Below are 23,759 nucleotides of genomic sequence, written 5' to 3'. Positions count from 1 at the left end.
CCTTGCCTCAGCCCCCCAAAGTGCTGGGGTTACAGGCCTGAGCCACTGCCCCGCCATCTTTGTTGTTGTTTTTTTTTTTTTTTTTTTTTTGAGCTGGAGGGTGTGGGCTTGTGCTGGGCTCTCATGAGTTGCCAGTGCCTTGAGGCTCAGTGGCCACAGTCCCCCCAGCCCCACTCACTGCCTTACGCAGCTGAGTTTGGGAGCCATGGACTGAGCTCAATTAAACGGTGTAGAGCCTTTCGCCCTCTTTCTGTGCCCACTTCAAGGGCAGACGAAGTCCAAACTGGCGTGGCCTGGGTGAGGGTCCCGAACACCCTGGACTCAGACCCCGCCTCTCCGTGGCAGGGCGCCGCGGCAGCAGGTGCACAGGCCGTGGCTCTCACTCTCACCGTCTCACGCCACAGCGACCCGGGCAAAGCCGCGCGCGGTGGCCAGCGTGGCTGGGAGCAGCCCCCGAGCCCCCGTCAGACCAACGCGGATCGCGGCACTGCTGCGACCCGAGCATCCCGCGTGCTCCCTCCGGGACCACTAGGCCCGGCCGCCGCGGGAACTCCGAGCCTCCCCACGGTCCCCAGGGGGCGCTGCGTGCTCGCGCCTCGGGGAGCAAAGCGAAAGTCGCTCGGGCACGCGGGGTGCAGTTGCGCGTGGGGCGCTGCCTGGGGGAGCCAGAGGCCCCGGGACCCCTTACGTAGCGCCCGGGCCCCAGCCCCGGCCCACCCAGCGAGAAGCGCCCCTGCCCACCGCCGCGCACGCTCGGAGCCGCGGGGCCAAGGCTGCGGGAGGGGAGGGGTCCGCTCCGGGCCAGCGCCAGTCGGGGGTCTCCGGGCCCCAACGCACCAGGGCAGGCCGGAGGCGGGACGGGCCGCGCGGGACAGCGGAGGGGGTGCCTGGGCGCGCCGGGCCGTCGGGGAAGCGCGGAGGCGGGCACGCCGGGGAGGGCGGGCGGGGGCCGAGCTTATAAAGGCCCGCGGGCGGAGGAGGGCGGGAGCCGCCGTCCGGCCCAGCTCGGCCCCAGTGAGCCGAGCGCTGCGCTCCGCCGAGGGGCAGGGCGGACGCCTGAGCGAGCGCGGGCCCGGGACGTGGGCACCGGCGGGGCGGCCGGAGGAGAAGGAGGAAGAGGAGAAGGCGGCGCGCGGGTCTCCGCGGGTCAGCCATGGCGCGCCGGCCCCGGGGCCCCCGCACCGCCCCATAGCGCCGCGGCGTCCGCTCGGTCCGGGCCGGGCCCTGGGCCCTCCAGCCATGGAGCCGCACGTGCTCGGCGCGGTCCTGTACTGGCTGCTGCTGCCCTGCGCGCTGCTGGCTGGTGAGTGGGGGGCGGGCGCCTGGGGGCGACGGGAGGGGGCTGCGTCTCGGCTCCCCACGGCCTGGACACCGGACGACGCCGGCCGGGGCGAGGGCTGCGGGCGAGCGGGCGCGGAAATTCCCAGGGACGCGCGACCCGGGCGCCCGCATTCCTGAAGCATGAGCGCGCCAGGCGGCGGCGGGGCTCCTGTCCCAGGGCCGGGCTGGAAGGGCGGCGGCGGCTGGGGGAGACGGTACCGCGTGCCCACGGGGGCGGTCGAGCGAGCGCCGGGGATAGCGCGGCTGGCGTCTCCGCCGGGGCGCTGCGGAGAGGGGCCCGCCAGGCGAGGCGGTGTTTGCCCCGGTGGGAAGGGCCGGAGCGGTGGTGGGGGGAGCACGAATCTCTTTTTCTCTTTCGGGTTAAAAAAAAAAAAAGCGCAAAGTTGCATCAGGACTTCCTGACAATCTTGGAGAAGGCGGGCTTCCTGCCTGGAGCTGTTTAATTTGGAGCTTCCCGAGCCCAACGAACGTCCGTGCCCAGGGCCCAGCCCCGCTCACCACTGCACCCCCCTCTGCCGGACTGAGGCGGTCCCACACTTTGGAAAAAAATAGTGTGGGTTCCTCCCTGGTCCTCCCTTGCCCTACTGGGCTCAGTTTCGCGGGGGCGGGGCCGGCCTGTGCCCTGGTCTGGGGGAGGGGACACCCCCGGAGGCTGTGGCCTGGTGTCAGGGCGGGGCAGGGGTCCCCAGTCCTGGCATCTGTGTTCCCTGCTTGCCGGGCAGTGGTGCCCCTTTCGCGAAGCACATCCGGGTGGCTTGGTGCTCCACGGCCTGGCACCTCTACCCCTTCCCCGACCCTGGCCTACTCGGGACCCAGGGCCCGCGCCCTCCGCCCGGGGGCTCCCCACGTGTGACTGAGCTGGGAAGCAGTCGGATGAAATTAACCCACGGACAAGTGGGATGGTTTGCATTGGGAGTCCTCCATGGACACGGCAGGTGGGGCGTTTTGCTTCTAAAAGCCCTTCCAGAGCCCTTGCCATGCTCTATGTGGGAGCTCGCCCAGCGCTAGCTTTGGGGATCTAGAGCCGCCTGCCTGAGGCTCCCAGACAGACTGCGTTTTGATCGGTCGCACAGAAAGGTGGTGAAACTTGGGGAAGATTTTCTAGACAGGAATCAATGAAAACCATTGAGGCTGGAGAGGAGAGGTTTTGAGCAACTCTCTTCAGTGCGGTCAGCCCTGTGTGGACTGGGCAGCCTGGGGCCTGCTCCCAGTGCAGGGTGAGATGGGCGGTAAACAGGGCCCGGCCGTGTTCCTTCCTGTGCCTTGAAAACAAGCAGGACAGCCTGGCACAGAGGCAGAGTCTAGAGCTGACAGGCCTTAGAGAGGGAAACAGGACAGCTTCTGAAACGTCCCGTTCACACTGATTGTTCCATTTCCTCTTGTCTGAGTGGGAGCGGGGATCCTCCCTGCAGGGAATGCCCCCCTCTCAGACGGCAGCTGCTCCTTGGGCAGAGTTGGCAATGTTTTTCTTTAAATGACCAGATGGTAAATATTTGCATGTCACAAAATCTTCTTCTTCTGGTATTTTTCCAGCCATTAAATGTAAAAGCCATCCTGGGTTCATGGGCTGTACCTAAACAGGTGTTGAGCCAGATGCTGTGGCACATGTGGTTTGCTGCCCCCGGGAATTGGTCAGAGGGCCTGGGTTCTGCCTTCTCGATTGCTATCCGCGTGGGGGATCTGGGGGAGGGATCACTGTTCTTCTTGCTTTTGGCCTCCTTGAGGAGAATGGGGAGGTAGCCCAGGGGTGCTCACCCCAGGCCACGTGTCAGAGTCTTCTATGAAACTTTTAAAGAATAATGATGACTGACTGTCTGTATGGTACTTTCCGTAAACCTAAAACTGGCCCCAAATAAAGTCTCTTAATTTGAAAGATGCTAAAGCCCAGGCCATACCCCACACTGATTCTGTGTCTGGGGATAGGACATGGAGCCTCGGCCTCAGTGTTTTCTCTCAGTCGCCTGGGGTGGAAGTGGCGCCGGCCAAGAACTCTGCCTGCCTGCTGGCCAGGACTCCTGAGTCAGGCTTTCTGGCCCTGGGGTGTGGGCAGCTCCAGACGGACCCACGATGTGCAGGTTCAGCTGGCCTGGCCGGAGGTGGGACACTGGCTTTGCTGTCTTTGGAGTGCCCCCTCCCTCTCTGGCGAGCTTTGGTTGGAAGCAGTTCTATGGTGTTTTGGAAATGAATGAGGCCTTCAGAAGGCATTAGTCAGTGTGTGCCTGTGCAGGCTCAGACAGTGCCTGGTGAGGGTTGGAGTCATCCTGGGGTGCCCCTGGCCCCCACGCCCTCCCCCTCCAGTGCAGGATCATTACCCAAAAATCTGGCAGGGAGCTGCCCCGCCCGCGGGGAGCAGGGGCCTCCTTCAGCAGTCTCACCTAGTGTTCTGGAGCCTGGGGGATCAGGGCCCATCTCTTCTAGAGAGATGTCAGGGCAGGGCTGGGCGCGATGGCTCACACCTGTGATCCCAGAGCTTCAGGAGGCCAAGGTGGGAGGACTGCTTGAGCCTAGCCATTCGAGAGCAGCCTGGAACGTAGAGATCCCCATCTCTACGAAAAATATTTAAAAATTAGCTGGGCATAGTGGTGGTGCACCTGTAGTCCCAGCTACTCAGGGGGCCAAGGTGGGACGATCGTTTGAGTCCAGGAGGTGGAGGCTACAGTGAGCCATGATTGCGTCATTGCACTCCAGCCTGGCTGACAGACCCTGTCTCAAAAAAAAAGAAAAAAAAGGGCAGGACATTTGTGATTCTGATAATATGGGACCGCACCTCTAGTTCTATCAGCGGGAAATCTAGACAGGGCTGCGGGAAATCTACACAGGAGCCACTGTGTCACTGACTGTGGGACACCCACGTGGGCTGACAATATGGCTTCTGCTTTTCAGGGTGCCTCGTGGCACAGCCTAGGGGCACACCCACGGCCGGCAAGCTGGGCGTCACCTCCTTCAGGCTGATTGTCACTGAGAAGTGCCACCAGTTAGCATGAGGGATGCTTCCTCCTTTTTCAGACCATTGTCACCATCAGAGTCACCACCTCTGGGAGGCAGCTGAGAAGGTGGGGAACAGCAGGCACTTGGCTCACAGTGGCTCAGCAGTGCAGACCCTCTGAGCCCAGCATGGCAGAGTCACCCTTCGGAGGCCTGTGCCAAGGTCTCAGGACCTGCACAGAACCCTGGCCTGTCCCATCCGAGGGTGCTGGGAAGAGCATGCCCGTAGCAGAGTAAGATGGGAGCTGCTTTCCTCTGTGGCTTGGGGGCCCCTTCTGAGCATCAGCTCCCTGGTGTGGCAGAGGGGCGCACTCTGTCTCCATGCTGGAGGCTGGATGAGTCAGCAGGAGAACGTGGGGCCTGCCTTACAGCACCAAGGGCTGCAGGTGTGTGTGCACATGTGTGCGTGTTTGGGGAAGGGGCCAGGGACTGCCCAGGAGCTGAGGATGGGTCACAGTGGGTGGTCGTACCACAGCGGGTCACTGGTGCCCAGGACACAGGGAGCTCCAGCCCCAGCTGCCAGGGTCCCACGAAGAGGAAGTGTCCTCTGGGGGTGGGTGGGGGTGCACAGTCTGATTCTGGCCCCAAGGCAGCTTCCTGGGCGGTGTCTCTCCTGTGCTGAGTCGGCAGTGCATTTGTTTTCAGTGCTCAAAGATGAAGGGGAACCACCGTGGGCCTTGACGGCCTCATCTGCCCTCTGCAGCCCGCTCCTGAGATGGGGCCACCACAGTCTCCAGGGTCCTGTGAGAGCCGCGTCTTGCAGGAAGCCATTCCTGGCCTCAGAAATCCCCTTTTCAATTCAACAAAATGTTAATCCTCTGTTTAGCTATTTTAGAAATAGACAATTAGACTTTTTTTTTTTTTTTTTTTTCTTCAAGACGGAGGCTCACTCTGTCGCCCAGGCTGGCGTGTAGTGGCATGATTTTGGCTCACTGCAACTTCAGCCTCCAGGGCTCAAGCCATCCTCCTGCCTCAGCCTCCTGAGTAGCTGAGATTACAGGTGTGTAGCACCATACCTAATTTTTGTATTTTTAGTATAGACGGGGTTTTACCACTTTGGCCAGGCTGGCTTTGAACTCCTGACCTTAAGCAATCTGCCCGCCTCAGCCTCTGAAAGTGCTGGGGTTACAGGCATGAGCCACCGTGCCCGGCTGACAGTTAGACTTTTGCTTCTTTGTTTATATATGCTTTTTCTTCTAGTTCCAAAAGCAAGCGTGCCCTTCCTTCTGGTAGAGAATCCTAGCTCACAGAGCAGTTTAGAAGCCAGCACGCATCCCACACACACATCTGGTATGGACGGACCCTTGCTGGGTGTCTGTCCTGTGTTCTTCTGAAAGGCAAGCTGTTCCCAGCCAGCCCCTGCCCCTCTCTGCCTTAGCCTGCCTTGAGGCCTGAGTCTCCTGGGTGACTGTGAGGCGGGACCCCCCCTTCCCCTACCCCCACCCACATCCTCTGCATCTGCCTTCTGTCCTGCTCTTGACCTTTGAGCTCCTCTGTCAGCTTCAGGGTGTAGCTGTTGAGCCTATTTTTTGGATTAGGACTCTGGGGTGAGGGAAGTTAATTCACACACCCAAGATGACACTGGTGGGAAGGGACAGGCCCGGGGTAAAGGCTTCTCCTCTCCTTGGCGGTTGAGTCCCACACCTGCTGGCTGAGGCACCCGAAGGGGACTTGGGGTCCAGGATCACTGGGAGGATGGGGGCAGGCAGAGGTGTGGCCGACCTGGTGGCGGCTCGTGGGCAGCGGCAGACCCTGCCTTGCTCTGAATGTGTGGGGCCCTCACCCCCTTCTCTGGGTCTGGGTTTCCTCCCCTGTAAGTGACAGTGTAAAAGCTTCACAGCCGCTTCCAAGTCTCAGGTCTCTCGGGCTTTGAATCTCACACCCAGGCTGGGTGGGGGCAGGGGTGGGAAAGCCGTCCCCCGGGAAGGCTCAGAATTCCTTGCACAGTCGTGGGGCCAGGAGACCTGCAACACGGGCTTTCCCAGCTGCGCTGCGTGCCGCGGTGGCTGGGGGTCCGTCGGGCCTCCATGGAGCTGAGGGGAAGGGGCCATTCACCACCTGGTCCCGGAGCACACAGGGCAGCTCCCAGGAGTGCAGAGGCTCCTTGGGACCTGTGGAGCTGTCGGCCTCCCTCATGCTGCACACACAGCGCGTCCCCAGGGGTGTCTGCAGCCCAGCCCATCCCACTGCAGATTCCCGACCACTCAGATTCATTCATGCGTCCTCTCACGCAGTTCCTGTGGGACAGAGCTCTGGGCAGCAGCCAGAAGTCCAAGTTCTGGTTCAGGGCCAGTGGAGGTGGGTGTTGGGGTGGGGCTGGAGCTCCCTGCTCTCCCTCCCAAGCTAGCCAGGAAAGGAGGCTGGGGGCCCCGCATGGTTCTGGATGCACCGTTGCTGTTTATTCACGAAGCGCAATGCTGAGCACAAGCGGGGAAAGAAAAGTGTGACAAGTGCCAGGAAAATGGGCTCCCCTGACGCCGTCCAAAATGGGGTCCCTTGCCGGGCACGGTGGCTCACACCTGTAATCCCAGCACTTTGGGAGGCCGAGGCAGGTGGATCACCTGAGGTCAGGAGTTCGAGACCAGCCTGACCAACATGGCAAAACCCCATCTCAGCTAAAAATACAAAAATTAGCTGGGCATGGTGGCGGGCACCTGTATTCCCAGCTGGGAGGCTGAGACAGGAGTATCGCTTGAACCCAGGAGGTAGAGGTTGCAGTGAGCCAAGATTGTGCCACTGCACTCCAGCCTCAAAACAAAACAAAACAAAACAAAACAAAAAAAGTGAAGTCGTAAATCAGATTAAATTCCCTTTTTAACCCTTTGAACCTCTGTCCTCCCCTGTTTCCAGCGGGAGGCCTCTGGTGAACGCGCCATGCACCCCACCTGCCCCCACTCTCTGGGTCTGTCTCCCAGCTGGAACGGCCGCTTCCCCAGGTGCCTTCCCTGGGCCACAGCCTTGTGCCTTGGGGCTACTGGATGCCTGGGTGTGTGGGTGGCTCCCAGTGTGTGGGATGGCACACGAGCCTCTGGCCCTTCTGTGTGGGGTCGCACACCCACCGCAGGCCGTATTTTTGCTCACGTTCATGTTTCTCCACGGTGGACGCTGGGTTGCAGGGACCGTTCCTATGTGCGGGTGAGGATCTGGGCAGCTGCTGGCGCCGGGCCCATGGGGACGCTGACCGTCCCGGGTGCCGGCTCTGAGGCGTGCAGTGGACAGCTGTCCTGCTGGGCGCTGCCAGGGCCCCTTAGGCCGACGTGCGTGGCCACCCGATTCCCCGCCGTTGTCTCAGGAACCTTTGCAGAGTGGGGTGGATCAATTTTTCGGGTGTGTTTTAATAGCATAATTACAGGGAGTATTTCAGGCTCCCTCTGACGGGCCGGCAGGGTTTGGCTGCCGGCTGTTTACCAGGCTCCAATCTGCACACTATTTTTCTGTGCGTATATATAGCTGGGGCTTCTTCTCCTTCCTCAGGTTCAGGCTAAAGAGGGACAGCAGCCGCCTCAGCCACCCCCTGTGGTTTCCTTTGCCTGTGGATGGGCGGCTAAAATGGGCCCAGGAAAAGTCAAGAACAAGGTCGGCTCTGGGTGCCACAGCTCTACCCCCAAAAGCAGGAAGGGAACTCGGGCCATGCCCATCTGTGAGCCACACTGGTCCGGGAGCGGCCTCGGGCAGGGCAGTCCTGGACCCCCGCAGTGCCGGGGTGTGTTTGTCCACCCTGCCTCCTGTTTGTCTAGAAGCCTCCAGCCTCGGGGAAAACAATGAAACTCAACTGTGACTTAAACAGATTCCCGGGCCCGCAGGAGCTCCCGGAGGCCTGTGGCTGTGGCAAGACCTGGAGGGCCATGCGGGAGGGACAGACGCGGGTTTGGGGAGGCCGCCTGCCCAGGAGGGGCCTCAAAGGAGGGGACAGACGTGGGTTTGGGGCTGCCTGCCCGGGAGGGGCCTCAAGGACCCCAGGTCTGGTCTTGGTCTCACTCACCTCCTGGACTCCTCAAGGCCTGCAGTTTGCAATCTCTCGCCTGGGACCCCCACTGTCTGCCCCTACGCAGCTCAGCCACCATGCGGCCCTTGCTCCCTCATTTACTTGATTTCTGTTTATGGTTAAAGTACCGTTTAAAACAACACATCATTAAAGCAACATGAAAAGGAGTTTTGAAGAGGGAAGCCATCGTCCATCCCACTGCCCCTGCCTCAACGGGGATTTGCTTTTCCTTTCCTGTCTGTGGGTCAGTGACAATGAGGACCCTGCAATGTGTCTGCAGGCCAGTGACAATGAGGACCCCGCAATGGGCGGCCTGTAAGGCTCTGCCCCAGCCTCCGCCGCCTTCGCTTTCTCCCTCCTTGCTGGGTGCACGCCCTTGTGCTTTTCCTAAAAGAGCAGGTCCACTGGGCGTGGTGGCTCATGCTGGTAATCCCAGCGCTTTGGGAGGCCGAGACAGGCGGATCCTGAGGCCAGGAGTTCAAGACCAGCCTGGCCAACATGGCAAAACCCTGTCTCTATTGAAAATACAAAAATTAGCTGGGTGTGGTGACAGGCATCTGTAATCCCAGCTACTCGGGAGGCTGAGGCAGGAGAATCACTTGAATCCGGGAGACGGAGGTTGCAGTGAGCCGAGATCACACCATTGCACTCCAGCCTGGGCAACAAGAGCGAAACTCCATCTCAAAAAAGAAGAAGAAGAAGAAAATCCTGACACTTCAGCCTGGTGTGGGCCCTTCCCTCCTTCTAGTCCCTGCCAAGAAGTGAGCCGGACCCAGATCTCCTGCCAGGCGGGGAATGAGCACACACATTCCCCTCTTGGGACAGACAGCAGCAGCAGCCCTGTTGCACACACGAGGATGTGCAGGCTCAGGGGCTGTGGGTGGCAGAGTGGTGCTATCAGCACCAGACTGGCCCGCCTGGAGCCAGGGTCCAGCCACACAGTCCTGTCCCCAAGCCCTGGCCCTTCCGCAGTCAGTCCCGTCCGCTAAATCCCCTGCTCTGCCCCTGGTGTGTGGCTCCCCAGTTCCCTCCTGTGTTCATTCCCTGCTAACCTCCTGTGGCTTCCCCTCCCCAGATGCCCTGAGCACACACCCTCTCCCCTTCCTCCCCTCCCTCCCCTCCCAGATGTGCACACAGGAGCTGCTCAAAGCCTGGGGCAGTCAGTGGGGCCCCTCCAAGGGAAGCTGGGCCCCGGGCAATGCCCTAACTGAGCCACCAGGTCCCGGCCCTGCATCTCATACCTTCTTTTTTTTTTTTTTTTTGAGACGGAGTCTCGCTCTGTCCCCCCAGGCTGGAGTGCAGTGGTGTGATCTCGGCTCACTGCAAGCTCCACCTCCCGGGTTCACACCATTCTCCTGCCTCAGCCTCCCGAGTAGCTGGGACTGCAGGCGCCCACCACCATGCCCAGCTAATTTTTTGTATTTTTAGTAGAGATGGGGTTTCACCGTGTTAGCCAGGATGGTCTCGATCTCCTGACCTTCTGATCTGCCCACCTCGGCCTCCCAGAATGCTGGGACTACAGGCGTGAGCCACCGCGCCCGGCCTCATCTTGTCCCTTCTATGCACCCCAGTGTGGGATCTTGGGTCTGGGTGGCACGTGTTTAACCTGAAAGGAAACTGCCCCTGCGCTCCCCAGCTTGTAGCCTGTGGGCCTGGCTCTGAGGCCCCGACTGCCCCATGGCGTGTGCTGCACATGCTGGAGCCAGGCTCCGGCTCTGGCTGGTGCTTCCCGTGGCTTTAATCTGCAATGACCTGGGTGCTTAACGAGGGTCTTTGCCTCTGCGTGTGCACTGCCTTCTTCTGAGGAGTCTCCTCAAGTCTCCCAGCTGTTTAAACGATGGGGTTTTTTGTCTTTTGACCTGTTGGTGCCATCAGCCAGCCTCCTGCATGCGCTCTCCCTACCCATTGCTGCCACTCCTGTCCTGCCCTTCGCCGTGTCTTTTCTTTTTTTCTTTTTTTTTTCTTTTGACAGAGTCTTACTCTGTCACCCAGGCTGGAGTGCAGTGGCACGATCTTGGCTCACTGCACCCTTACCTCCCTGGTTCAACCAATTCTCCTGCCTTAGCCTCCCAAGTAGCTGGGATTACAGGTGCCCGCCACCACACTCGGCTAATTTTTGTATTGTTAGTAGAGACGGAGTTTCACCATTTTGGCCAGGCTGGTCTCGAACTCCTGATCTCAGGTGATCCGCCCGCCTTGGCTACCCAAAGTGCTGGGATTACAGGCGTGAGCCACCGCGCCGGGCCCCCGCCATGTGTTTTTAAGAGCAGGCATTTCATTCAGATGAAGTCTGGACACTCTTGGGGGGCTCTGGTCAGGGGCTCCACCTGCCACTGAATGTCCTCTCCCTGTGTGGGTGGCCGCGGCATTCAGCCTGTGCTGGGCCTTGTTCTGCCTGGCTCCTGGCCGCTAGGTCTGCCCTGGCGTCCTCTGTGTCCCGTGTGGGTGCCTCTGCCTCCTGCTCCAGCCTGTGCCAGGCACTCCTGCTCAACTTCCAGGAGCCAGGCCTCTCCCCAGGGCCTGCGTCCTGTCAGGGTCAGGGACGGCCCCTCTGCCGTGCTCCGGAGCCCCTGGTCCCCTCACTCCGTTACGTCCTGGGTGTCACGGGTATGGCCGGGAACTCTGTCGTCTTCACTGTCTGGACCGGGGCCTCCCTGGGTGTCTGCTGGTTGGAGTGGGTGGGCTGGGGCCTCTCTGGTGTCTGCTGGATGGAGTGGGTGCCTTTGGGTCCCTGCAAAGTGAGCCTGCCTCCCAGCACCGCCCTGTCGTTACGTAGCCACTATCTTTGCGCCTGTTTTTCCTTCCTTTGACTGGTTCCTCTGGGATTAATTCCCAGGTCTTGCATTACCATCTCCGAATGCGTGGGTGGTTTCAGTGCCCAAGAGGCTGTGCTGAGGTATCTTAGACCATGTGGGCACCATTTGCTCCTGCACAGCCGGCTCCGGGGTGCCTTGTTTCTTGTGGAATCCTCCAGGGAGCCCCATGTACCCCAAGAGTGCTCTCCCCAGCCACTGTGGCATGAGATGAGCGGTCCCTTTGTCCTTGGGCCCCGTCCTTGTCTGGTCGGCCCTTCTTCATGGGGTCAGCACGGGATTGCCGGCTTCCTTTTCAGGCTTCCCGGGACCCACCGCTCAGATCTGCAGCTGGGCCAGCGATGCCCACCTGTTTCTCCTCCATACGGTGTACAGAGGTGCCCAGGCTGCTGCTGGGGACTCTGGAGCCCAGGAGTGAGTCTCCTTGACCCCAAGCTGTCCTGGCTATCACAGCTGGGGCCTGTTTTCCCCTTCAGCACCCATGGGTGTCTTTCTCCAGTTTATATTATTATTTTTATTTATTTACTTATTGAGACAGAGTCTCGCTCTGTCGCCCAAGCTGGAGTGCAGTGGCACGATCTCGACTCACTGCAAACTCTGCCTCCCGGGTTCAAGCGATTCTCATGCCTCAGCCTCCCGAGTAGCTGGGATTACAGGCGTGTATCACCAGGCTGGACCTCTAGTTTATATTATTACAGCCTGGTCAGGGAGTCACTGGGCGTCGCCATCCTGTAGATGGGAAGGGGGCACAGGCAGAGGCCAGGAGGAGGTGACAGTCATGGGCTTCGAAGCTCAGGCCACGCCCACCCAGCCCTGCCTGCTGACTGGTTCCTGCTGTGCTGGGAGCTGCATCCCAGACCTTATCGCTGGGCGCAGACTTCCCAGCCAGGGGAGAGGGAGGCCAGAGGGGCCCCAATCTCTGAAGGTCAGCAGTGTGGCGGGGAGGAGGCTTGCGGTGCTGAAGGGACTCGGGGGACCTGCAGGGAGGTGTTGGTGGTCAGGGATGGTGGCACCTGAGGGGACTTTCGGCAGGGCCAGAAGTGCCCAGAGCAAGCTCCGGTGGAGCCCTGCACTGGGGGGCTGGGGTCAAGTGACCCTCTTCCTAAGACCAGCCAGGAGGACACCGGGTGCAGGGTGGCTGGACCCCTCACCCCCAATAGGCAGCTGCTGTCCACTCCCCCGACCTACCTGTCAGCCTTTTCCCTATCAGGCCGTGTCTCTAGGAGTCTGCATACCTCAAGGGTGGCCTTGAGCCCCTGGGGTTTTTCTGGGGGGAAACACCAACCTCTGTCTTCACCCTTCCCCTAGTGAGGTCAGGCCATGCAGGGCCACGTGGAGGCAGTCTGCGCTGCACCCGTCAGTCGCCTGGCTTCCTGCCGACCCTCGGCCACCGGCCACCTCTGGTCTTGGGCAAGGCCCCCTCTCCCTGCCCACCTCCTCCCTGGCCCCCATGCCGGGTGGGCAGACCTCCTCTGCGGTTTCTATTCAGGGGGTCCCTCGTTGGCTCCCCACTCTTGGAGGGCTGTCCTGTCTCAGGCCTCCCCTCTACTCAGATCCCCTGAGCGAGGGCCTGGGCTTGAGGCCAGGAGTTACTGGGGGGCCAGAGGGGGAGGCTCAGCCTGAATCAATGAGACCCAGGAGGAAGGAGGCACGTGGACCCGAGGGCTGGCTGGAGCCGCTGGTGACAGATGGAGGAGTAATTGCTGCTTCCAGAGCACAGCGAGCTCGAGCTCCCTGGAGTGCCAGAAGCTTCTGGGTGGACAGACAGGCCGCCTCACATTCCAGAGGCTGACACAGTTTTCCAGGCACCCCTGGGGCCAGCTGGAAGCCATGTGCCTCCACTCACGTGTCCCGTGGGCGTTTGGAGGGGAGGCTGACCCTGCCATGGCCCACCCCAGCCTGCGGCCTCAGGAGCTCACACATTTGCAAGGGGGTGACAAGAAGACTGAGCCAGGGCTGCTGCGGGTATCCCCCTCAGAGAACAGGGAGGAGGGGGGCACAGGCCTTTTTTTTTTTTTTTACAGAGTCTCACTCTTTGGCCAGGCTGGAGTGCAGTGGCACGATCTCAGCTCACTGCAACCTTCGCTTCCCAGGTTCAAGAGATTCTCCTGCCTCAGCATCCCGAGGAGCTGAGATTACAGGCACCCACCATCACGCCAGGCTAATTTTTGTATTTTTAGTAGAGACGGGGTTTTACCACATTGTCCAGGATGGTCTTGATCTGTTGACCTCTTGATCCACCCGCCTCAGCCTCCCAAAGTGCTGGGATTACAGGCATGAGCCACCGTGCCCTACTGGGCACGGGTCTTTTTATGAGGGAGGAAGCCGTGCCCTCTGCCACCTGCCTGTGGGCTGGGGCCTGCAGGAGCAGCGTGAGCAGGGGCCATCAGGCTCCCAGGGCCCTCAGCTCCAGCGTGGCTGTTGGTTATTGGCACCTGGGCCTCATGTCCACATGGAAAGTATATTCCGAGCTGGTGGCTAAGCCACAAGAGCCCGCTTAGCCGTCCCAACCCCCGGCTCACTCGCTGCCGTGAGATGTCTGGGATTCTGGGCCCTCCTTCCCAGCTTGGACACAGACTTGGGACTTCAGCGCTGAACACAGGTGCTGGATCTGGGGTCTCAGTGGCACCAGGGTGGTCATTCTGACAGCCATGCCCAGAGTCTCAGGAGGGCCTGAGGCTGCAGGTGGATGGGCATCCGGACCAGAGTCTCAGGAGGGACCTGGCATTCAGGGACCTGGCACCACCAGGGTGGTCATTCTGACAGCCATGCCCAGAGTCTCAGGAGGGCCTGGGGCCGCAGGTGGACGGGCATCCGGACGTCGGCTCCACTAGTGTCACTGCTGCAACCTTGTCCCACCCGGCACCTCCCTATGGCCCTGCTCTGACTGTGGGCCGAGGGGGACCCCCATGGCTAGCTTGGGACCTCCGCTGGACACTGTCACAGGGCACTTGTAGAGTGGCCCTGCTGAGGTTCAGGCTTGGGCGCGTGTGGCCCCTGAGCCCAGCAGCTGCATGAGCCGTGGGGAGCCGAGCCCCCAGTCAAGAAAGCTGTGTCCTCCTTACCCTGCCTGCTGGGCTTGGGGCCTGCAGGGCAAGGGAAGCTGTGGGATGGGAGCCTGCCTGGCCTGGTTTCTTGTTGTCGCCGCACCCCTAGCTGTGTATAGTCAGATGGGGCTCCCAGTCCTGGCTCTGCTGCTGAGCACCATTGGGCCGGTGGTTGGGTAAATCTCTCAGCCTCTCTGAGCTTCCAGCACTTCGTCTTTAAGAGTGGAACTGGTCTGGTCCTCCCGAGTGGGGTCACTGGGTGCAGAGTTCCTGCAAGGCTGGGCCCGGTGCCAGTAGCGGTTGCTCTGTGGGGCCTTTCGCACGGTTGATTTTTATCTCCCTGTGAGATTAGCGCCTGCTCTGCTCTGCCTCACAACTCTGGCTCTCCGGGACCTAGACGACCTGCCAGGTGACAGGGGCGGAAGGACCTTGCAACATATAGCAGGATGTGAGAGGGTGGAGCCGCTCTGCCCAGGCCCCGCCTGCAGATGAGAGGGCCGAGAGCCTCTTAATCACCTGCGCTCAGGGCGTGCGACGGTAGGGAGTCCGTCCAGTGCCGCCCACTGGATTCCTATAGTTAGAGCTCCTCACCCAAGCCCCCAGGGCACCTCAGTGGCCTCCCGGGTGAGGATGTGAGGCCCAGAGACTCTGGTGGTGGCTGGTGTCACCTACGGCAGGGCCGCGCGGGGCCCAGTGGAGGACGCCTGGCCCGGACCTGGCTGCTCCGTGGGAACCGTGGGGCGTGCTCAGGGTGACTTGGTGCGGCTGGGCTGCCAGCCGGCCTGGCTGAGTCACTGGCAATGAAGGCACCAGGTGGTGGACGTGCTGGGCAGCTGGCAGGAGAGTACCCTCACCCAGGACCGTGTTCAGGCTGAGGGGGAAGGGAGCGGCCCAGGCAGGCACCGCCCATGGCGGGGCCCCTGCACTAACGGCCACCTCTCCTGATGGACTGCAGTTCTGGAGCCGCCCCTGAGGAGAACGCCCTGCTCAGTGTCCTGGCAGACTCTGGACTCTTCACCGTGCCATCCTCGCTACAGCCTGGCCAGGCAGCCGCTCCCATCCCCCCACCCCACAGACAGTAACTGCAGACTCCTAAAGGTCGAGCCAGCTCCCAAGTCTGTAGCCAGAAAGTGATGCAGGCGGGGCCCGGCTGGGGGGCAGGTGTGGCCGGGTCATGGGGGAGCGGGCTGTGCACAGGCATCAGGCTGAGAGGTCTCGGGGATGCGTCCTGGGAGCCGCGTGCCGGGTGGCCTGTGGGGCTGCCTGCAGGCCTCCTCTGGCTTTGGCAGGTTCTGTCCCGACAGACTGAGGCTTGGGAAGACCGGACTGTGCACTCTTTGCCTGGAGAGAGGATGGGGAGGGGCTGGGGCGTGCGGGCAGGGAGGACACCCTGGGAGGCATCAGTCCTCCTCCCCGGGGACGGGCCATGCGTCAACAGTCCCTCACTTCCTCTCTCAGGGGCAGAGGCATGGGGGTCCCGGGCCTCCAGGTTGGAGTAGGTTAGGAGGGCCTCAGAGCCCCCTACCGTCCCGCCATGTGGCATTGGAAGGGGTATAACCCCCTAGGGGACCTGTTTACCACACTCCGCCCCATGGTTGCCTCTCTGTTCCTCTAACCTGCGCAGGAGCAGGGCCAGCTCTCAGCTAGCAGAGGGGACAAGAGGCTTGTCCTGGCCCCGCCCACCCTGGCCCCGCCCTGTTTCCCACCAGGCTCCGCCCACCCCCAGGCTGCCCTGGCCCCTCCCTGTTTCCTACCGCGCTCCGCCCACCAGAGCTACATGTTCTCTTTGAGCCTCAGCCCCAGATCTGGCTCAGGTCCTCAGGAGGAGGCAGTGACAGCCAGGCCTGGGGTCTTCTCCCTGCTCTGCTCCCTGCCTGCTGACTGGAGGCTGCAGGTCCCCAGGCTTGGCCCTGACCCTCAGGAATGGAGCCGGCCGATGTGAGGTGGGGGGTCCAGTCAGGTGCAGTGGTAGGAGAGGAGGCGGGACCGGTCCCACAGCGCCATTGCTGCCGAGGCGTTCCGCAGGTCTGTCTTCATATTGGTAAGGAAAATGCGAGGATGCTGTAGCCTGTGCATCCCAGTCCCCAAGTCCGAAATCCAAATCCAAGCGGAAAATTCCAGACCTGACTTCACGCGCCAGGTCACAGTCAAAAGCCAGAATTATTGAAAGTATGCTCTGGGCGCGGTGGCTCACACCTGTAATCCCAGCACTTTGGGAGGCCATGATGTGAGGATCACTTGAGGCTAGGAGCTTGAGAGCAACCTGGGTAACACAGTGAGACCCCCGTCACTATTTACACAAATAAAATTATGTGACTGCCTGTAGGGTATGTGTATGAGGTATATATTGAAATGTAAATAGAATTTTGTGTTGAGTCCCATCCCCAAGATATCTCATGATGTATGTGCAAATATTCCAAAATCCAGAAAATCCCAAACTGGAAATACTTCTGGCCCCTTTGGATGAGGGGCCCCCACTCTGCATCGCAAGAGTGGGTGCGAGTGCTGCTGTGTCCTAGCATATCTCAGTGTGTGGCCTTTGCAGTGGATTGCTTTGCCAAGGTGGAGCCGGCCCGGGCCATGGCTATTCTGGCTCCAGATCCCAGGGTCTGCAGCCACAGTGCTACTGTGCCAGGAATGGGCCCTGCAGCTCGTGGTGTCTCTGGCCTGCCCATTGTGGGCACCCACCCCCCCCAGACTGGCCGAGGCCTAGAAGGGAGCAGGGCCTGGCTGAGGCTGCAGGGGTGGAGACGGCCAGCCAGCCCCTCACTGCCAGGAAGGGCGCATCCATCCTGACCTCTCCCCAGGGAGAAGGGAGGAGTGGCTGAGAGGGAAGCACTCTTGCCATGTGGACGAGCTCCTGCCACACGGACTAGGGAGCCCCCACCCACAACCTGCTTGTCAGGGCCACCCAGGACCCCCGGGAGTTTGGCTGCTCGCTCTGCTGTTAGGAATTGGATTAGTTTTCCATAAAAACAGGATGTGGTGGGTGAGAGGGCAGTGTGTCCGTCTTTCTCACTCCCCTTTTTCCAGGAACTGAGCACATGCATAGGCTTTAGCCAGGACCGTCCAGTCCCCTCCCCACCCACCACAGGGAACAACCCACTCTCTGCTCTTAAGTGGCCACTTAATCAGCTTCTCCTCCTGGCCTGGGAAGCTTCTTGGAGCCGGCCTGCCGTGGTGGGAACAGCTATGGGGGACACCCTGCCATAAGGTCCAGCAGCTAAGCTGGGACGTGGAGGGAGGGGCTGCGAGGCCCAGGCAGTGTGCCAGGCCGCACAAGAGGAGCCCAGCCCCTGCCCCCACCAGCCGGCAGCCCTGGACCGAGGTTGGGCCCGTGAGGTTGGCTGGGCCCTGGGCCCCCTTCCCGAGGACACGACTGTGGTAGCACATGGCTTTGGGGGCTTGTGGGTCCCACTTTGCAGACCTCTGCTCTAAAGGGTCTGTTCCACGGGGTCCCCTCTGGAGGGCCTGGGGGAAATCTCAGGGACCTGGGGTCTGGACCCGGGGGAGGGAGTGGGAGAAGCATGTGCGTGAGTCTCGTGCTGTCAGGGAGCCCGGGAAGTCTGTGAGGGCTTAGGGGTTGTGTCAGGGAGTGTGGGTTTTGCCCTGCGGTGGTGGAAGCTGGCTTGAGTCCCCTCGATCCCTCAAGGCTGTAGTCCTGAGTCGGGGCTGTAGGGCAGGGCAGGGTGGGGTCACCCTGAGGCAGAAGGCTCAGTGGAGCTGTTCTGGCTTGGCTCTGCCCCTCCCTGGCTGGGTAGCCTCACCCTGTGACCTATGGGGACCCTGGTTCGTCTGAGCCTGGGGACAGCAGTGACTCCGCCTTCCTAGGTGGCTGAGGGTGACATGGGCGCCCCCTGCAAATGCGGGGTCTGGCTCAGTGGCCGAGTGTATGATGGTATGTGGCTCTTGGGGTCCTCAGAGAGATGGGAGTGGAGCAGGGGTTTGCAGGGAAGCTGGCGGCTTCCACCCCAGCCAGTCACCTGCAGTGGGGGAGTTCCAAAGCTGACTGAAGCTTTGACCTTGTGGCTGGTCCCCTTGCCTCCTGCCTCAGACATTCTGGTTTCTGGGAGATCAGGGCTGGAGGGCTCTGGGCTGTGGGGGGCTGTTTTTGTGACTCAGAGCTCTCCCAGCACAGCCCCCTGAGCTCCTTCCTCTTGGGCAGGGCCTGGTCCGGGGGTCTCAGCACAGCCACAAGCCAGGGATGCCCTTGCAGATGGCCCTGGATGGAATTCCAGAGCTCAGAAACGGCTCCTTCCTGGAAGCATGTCCCGAGACTCATGAGATCGTTTCCTTCTGGGGAGGCAGAGCAATGGGGAGATGAGTGAAGAGCGCACTGCAGCTTAATCCGGGAAGAAGCTAATCAATCAATCAGGGAAGCCGATCGATCGGAGAAGCTGATGGGAAAGCCATGCTTGGTAGAATACGTGCATGCGGGTAGAGCAGTCACGGCACTCACAGGCTGACCGTGAGGACCTTGGGTGTTACTTTGTGCTTCTTTGCATTTTAAAAACTTTTGAAAGTGGAGAAGAGGAAAGTGAATGTTCTCTGAGATTTCATGGAAAGGGGAAACTGAGGCCCACTCTAGCCAGTTTGGGCCCAGGGTTCCAGCCTGGGGTGGCGCCGGCCCTGATGGCCTGAGGTGATCCTCCCTGTGGCTCTGAGAGCAGCTGGGGCCGGGTCCCCGTTCTGGGGCTGGTGATCCTGGGGAAGAGCCAGGCAGTGCCCTGCCCGCCTAGTGGTTATGAGCCCAGAATGTTGATTTTTTTCCTTTGGATGCTTCATGAGTTTGTTGAATTTCCAGAGTATGTATGCGGCCCCCTGGCGTCCCACCCGCCCTAGCCCTGTGGCCGCAGGGCTGGCTGTTCCGCGCAGTCAGCTGGGCCCAGGGCCCCAGAGGTAGGTGGGTGTGTGCCTGAGCTTCCCCTTTGGGCCCTGCCAGGTGCTGGGAGGGACCACACAGGCGGGAGGAACTCGGGGTCCCCAGGCCTCAGCCACCCCAGCCTGGTGCTTGTTATATATTGATATGTCTGTCTACCTGTGAAATGGGTATTTATTTTAAGGAGCTGACGCACGCGATTGTGGGGCTGGCACGTCTGAAGTTCGCAGGGTGGGCTGGCCGTCAAGAGCCGCTGTTGCAGTCTCGAGTGCAAGCTGTGCGCTCGGGCCGGGGTTCTCTGTGGCGGTCCTGGGAATTCCTCCTCCCGGCCCTCAGGCGACACTCCCCCGCCTTCAGCTGATTGGATGAGGCCCTCATGACGTCTGCTGATTGGATGAGGCCTTCATACCATCCGCTGATTGGATGAGGCCCTCATGCTGTCTGCTGATTGGATGAGGCCCTCATGCCGTCTGCTGATTTAAATCAATCTCATTTGAAAAACAGCTGCACACCAAATTGCGATTGGCGTTTGACTAAACTGGGCAGTGTGGCCCAGCAGCACTGACACATGAATCAACCCTCACACCCCACCCGCAGGCGTGACCACGGCACCCAAGCTGCCGACTGAGAACACAGCCGTGCGCTGACTCGCATGTGATGTCTCTGGTCACACCTCCTCCAACCTCAGCACCCTGTTCAGAATGGAGATGGCGGCCGGGCGCGGTGCTCACACCTGTATCCCCAGCACCTTGGGAGGCCTGGGCGGGCGGGTCACCTGAGGTCAGGAGTTCGAGACCAGCCTGGCCAACATGGTGAAACCCCATCTCTACTAAAAATAGAAAAATTAGCCGGGCGTGGTGGCAGGTGTCTGTAGTCCCAGCTACTCAGGAGGCTGAGGCATGAGAATCACTTGAACCCAGGAGGTAGAGGTTGTAGTGAGCGAGATTGTGCCACTGCACTCCAGCCTGGGTGACAGAGTGAGACTCTGTCTCAAAATAAAACAACAACAGCAACAAAATTAGCGATAACGACTTGGGCTCTCTAGGGACCAGGGAGCCAGGCTCCAGGAGCTGCTGTCCGGCCCCTTGCCAGCTATATGAGGTGCTCACCTGGCCACGTGTCCGGGCAGTGCTTCTGGGGTGGCATCCACTGGGAGGGCAAGACGGTCCTGGTGCAGGTGCCCAATTCTGTCCCCATTTCACTTACTGGGAATTCAAGGCACAGAGAGGGGAGGGCTGAGCTAGGACCAGACCCCAGTCTCCTGCAGAAGTATACAGACATGACGTACGACCATCCTGGACACCTGCCCTGAGATTCCCCTCCCTCTCCTGCCCTGTCCCAGTGGCCTGGGGGGAAGGGGGAGCAAGGTTCTGAAGGGGGTGTGACCAGACACCTGCCCCGTGACCCCCCCTCTCCAGGCTGCCTCCGAGTGGCTGGTGACTCCCCTCCTGCCTGCGAGGGAGGTGGCCAGGTTGCATTCCTCCCTGGGTCCTGGGGAAGTCTCAAGACTAGAGAGCAGGCCAGCCTGTGACTGGGCCCTGGGGCAGTCTAGACAGGCCAGACTGGACAGGCCAGGGGGCTGGGTGCTGCTGGGTAAATCACAGGCTGAGGGCTCTGAGTCAGCACCCCACCTTCTGTCCTGGGTCCAGCACCGCTGAGGACACAGTGGGCAGCTGGGTCTGCCAGGGCCAGGTAGCTGTGTTTGGAAGGCAGTGCTGCTCCTGAGAGGTGGCTACCAGGAGGTTTTCAGTGGCCAGGTTCTTAGGAAGCCCTTGTTGCCTCTCTGGGGTGAGTTGCTGGGGCCCTGCATGGTTGGAGTGGTCGCCAGTGTCTGCCCCTGGTGCCGAGGGCGGAGTCCTCGTTTTGGGAGGTCACGGCATGACGCTGGGAGTCAAAGGCAGGCCATGGCAGGGGCATTCCTTTTTTCTTTCTTTCTTTTTTTTTTTTTTGAGACGGAGTTTCACTCTTGTCGCCCAGGCTGGACTGCAGTGGTGCGATCTCAGCTCACTGCAACCTCCGCCTCCCAGGTTCAAGCGATTCTCCTGCCTCAGCCTCCCGAGTAGCTGGGATTACAGGTACATGCCACCATGCCCGGCTAATTTTTGTGTTTTTAGTAGAGACGGGGTTTCGTCATGTTGGCCAGGATGGTCTCGAACTCCTGACCTCATGATCCATCCGCCTCAGCTTCCCAAAGTGTTGGCATTACAGGCGTGAGCCACCACACCCGGCCTGGCAGGGGAATGTCGATGCGTGATCTCTGCCTGTAGAGCACGTTCATGTTCCCCAGAGGACACTTTAGAACATGGCGCCTGGGTTTGGATGAACCTCAGCCTAAGAATCTACGTGCTCAGGATCCAGCGACGCTGGTGGTGTGGACTTGAGCTCTGGAGAATGGGTTATGTGGAACCTGGGCGCCGGGAGGGCGTTGCCACGTGCTTGCTGCTGGGGCTTCAAGAGGACCCCATCTCCTGTGGCCGAGACCCCGTGTCTCACGGCACGTCCCGCTTCGTACCCCGCCCCACCCTCCGCAGCTTCGTGACCTCTGGGCTTCCCCCAGGACCTTTGCATCTGATGTTCCCATATCCTTCCTGCCACTGGGTCCTGCTCTGGTGCCCCCCGGGGAAGCCTTCCCTGAGGACCCAGCTCAGCATCTAGTGCTAACTGTGCTCATCGTGCACTTTGGCCCCCAGGAGGCTGTGGGCTCCCGAAACCCCTCTGCACCATGGGGTTCCAACCACACCTGACCCCCTGCGTGCCGACCCTGTGTGCAGGTGTACAGGTGTGCCTGGGGCAGGATGGCTGTGACAGCCTCACAGAGCCCAGAGAGCTGCCTCCTAGCTTCCAAAGCCTTCATTTCAGGAATCCTGCCCTCTCAATTAGTCTGGAATGCTGGGGGCGGGGCCAGCTCCAGGTCACAGAGTGACCTTGTTTACCCAGACCTTAACATCGGCCCTTCCATGCTAATCAGTGTAATCAGTGTGGTCCATGAGGGCTCTGGAATGTGCTGTCCACTCCCTGGGTCAGCCAGAGAGTGTCAGGGAGCACCTACTGGCTGTTACCCAGTGCTGCCCTGACCTGGTTCTTCACTGTGCACATTTGTATCACACCAGACCCTGGCTGGCAGCTCCAGGTGACGAGGCATGTCAGTGCCTTCCTGTTCTGTTCTGTTTTGTTTTGTTTTAAATCGGGATGAGGTCTTCCTGTGTTGCCCAGGTTGGTCTTGAACTCCCGGGGTCAAGTGAACCTTCTGCCTTAGCCTCTTAAAGTGCTGGATTACAGGCGGGAGTCACACACCCGGCCCACTGCTACTTTCTAGATGAAGAGACAGAGTCCCAGAGAAGAAGCAGGGGTTTGGCTGCTGGTCTGGAGCCAGTTCTGCTCACCTCCAGCCTCTGCCTTGGGCCACCCTGTTCACACAGGAGCTGCTCACAGGCTGAGACCGCAAGCGGGGCCCTCCTAGAGGCACTGGGCCCCAGTAAGTGCCCTGAGCTGCCAGGAGCCGGCCCTGTATCTCATCCCTGTCTCCGGAGGACGTTGGCAGCCAGCTCACCAGCTGGCCCCTGGGCAGGCTTGAATCATGACCTGGAATGCCAGGTGTCTCTGGCTCCACCCCTGGACCCGCACCCTGTCCAGGTGCCCCAGGGCCAGACTGTTTTGGTTGCACCCTCTGGACGGGCTAGCCCCATGATGGCTGCTCGTGGAAAGCTGTGGTTCTTAGGGAGCTGCCAATTCCTAGTCCTGCAGCCTGGAGCTACTGGGTGTAAGGTGGGGGCTCGGGCATGTTGGGGGCCGGGGGTCGCAGAAAAGAGCCCGTGGGACCTGTGCACTCATAGCTGCTGGCCGAGGGGCCACCTTGTGGCTGCCCTTCCCAGCCAGGCCTGGTCAGGGCTTGTGTGCAGGGCGGCTGAAGCTGTGGGAGGCCACACTGTCCACACAGTGCCCTGTAAGCCCACCGTGCCTCAGTTTCCCCGTCTGACAAGTGGCACAACAGGAGCCGCTTCCTGGCACAGAGCTCAGGGTCAGGGCTGACGCAGCACTTGTGGGTTGCCGGGAGACCCGAGGGGCTGCCCCTTCCTTGCCTTGGCTGCCACGGGTGACGTGGCAAACCGCTCTGGCCGTGGTACTGCTAGGGGTCTACCCTTGGCAGTCAGGGTTGGCCGCTTGGCTGGGAGCCCCTTCTCCTCCCCAGACACATCCTCTCCTTGAGGCTGGAGGGGGTCCTGCCATCCCTGGGGTTGTCGAGCAGCAGGAATCCAGGAGGGCAGTGCCTGCAGCTCAGATGGGGGCCAGTGGGCAGGGCCGATCCGCTTGGACCCTCCAAGGGTGGCAGGAGAGTGCCTGTCACTGACCTCAGGTGGCGGAGGCCATGGCGTGTGAAGGAAGGAGAGCTCAGTTGGAGGCCTTACTTTGTCACCGCCGCTCTGAGTGCCTGCTGTGTGCAAAGGCCAGCGGGGACCCCTTCTTCAGCTGGGCTCTGCCCAGACCCCAGCTCTGGGTGGGCCGGGAGGGAGGCCTTGCTGCTCACAGAGGTGGCTCTGCCTGACCCAGCTCCCATCCCAGGGCACAGTGGGGGCATAGGATTGGCTCCGTCAGACATTCTGGGACCCACGTCCTTCCTGGGGCCACACCCTCTACCCACTGTCCCCCACCTATTTACCTGTACCTGCGCCAGAGATGGCTGCCCAGATAAGCCCTGGTTTCCTCCCTTT

General features: G+C 60.9%; 1 protein-coding gene across 4 annotated transcripts in view; it reads left to right on the top strand.

The window, feature by feature from the left end:
- The first annotated feature begins 977 nt into the window (after positions 1–977).
- PIEZO1 (piezo type mechanosensitive ion channel component 1 (Er blood group)) overlaps positions 978–23,759 on the top strand; it is a 69,129-nt gene continuing 46,347 nt past the window's right edge. For 2 of the 4 annotated variants that reach the window (XM_024233972.3, XM_024233970.3), the window contains exon 1: positions 979–1,303. In XM_024233972.3, coding sequence (XP_024089740.2) covers positions 1,240–1,303 — 64 coding nt within the window. In that variant the 5' untranslated portion in view covers positions 979–1,239. Of the gene's footprint in view, positions 1,304–2,248; positions 2,277–23,759 lie in introns of those variants that run through there. The other 2 variants (XM_024233971.3, XM_063717406.1) reach the window with 2 other exon arrangements.

The sequence above is a fragment of the Pongo abelii genome, chromosome 18, assembly GCF_028885655.2.
Source record: "Pongo abelii isolate AG06213 chromosome 18, NHGRI_mPonAbe1-v2.0_pri, whole genome shotgun sequence".
Lineage (NCBI taxonomy): Eukaryota > Metazoa > Chordata > Mammalia > Primates > Hominidae > Pongo > Pongo abelii.
The sequence above is the reverse complement of the archived record's forward strand: the minus strand, read 5'-3'. Positions and strand labels throughout refer to the sequence as shown.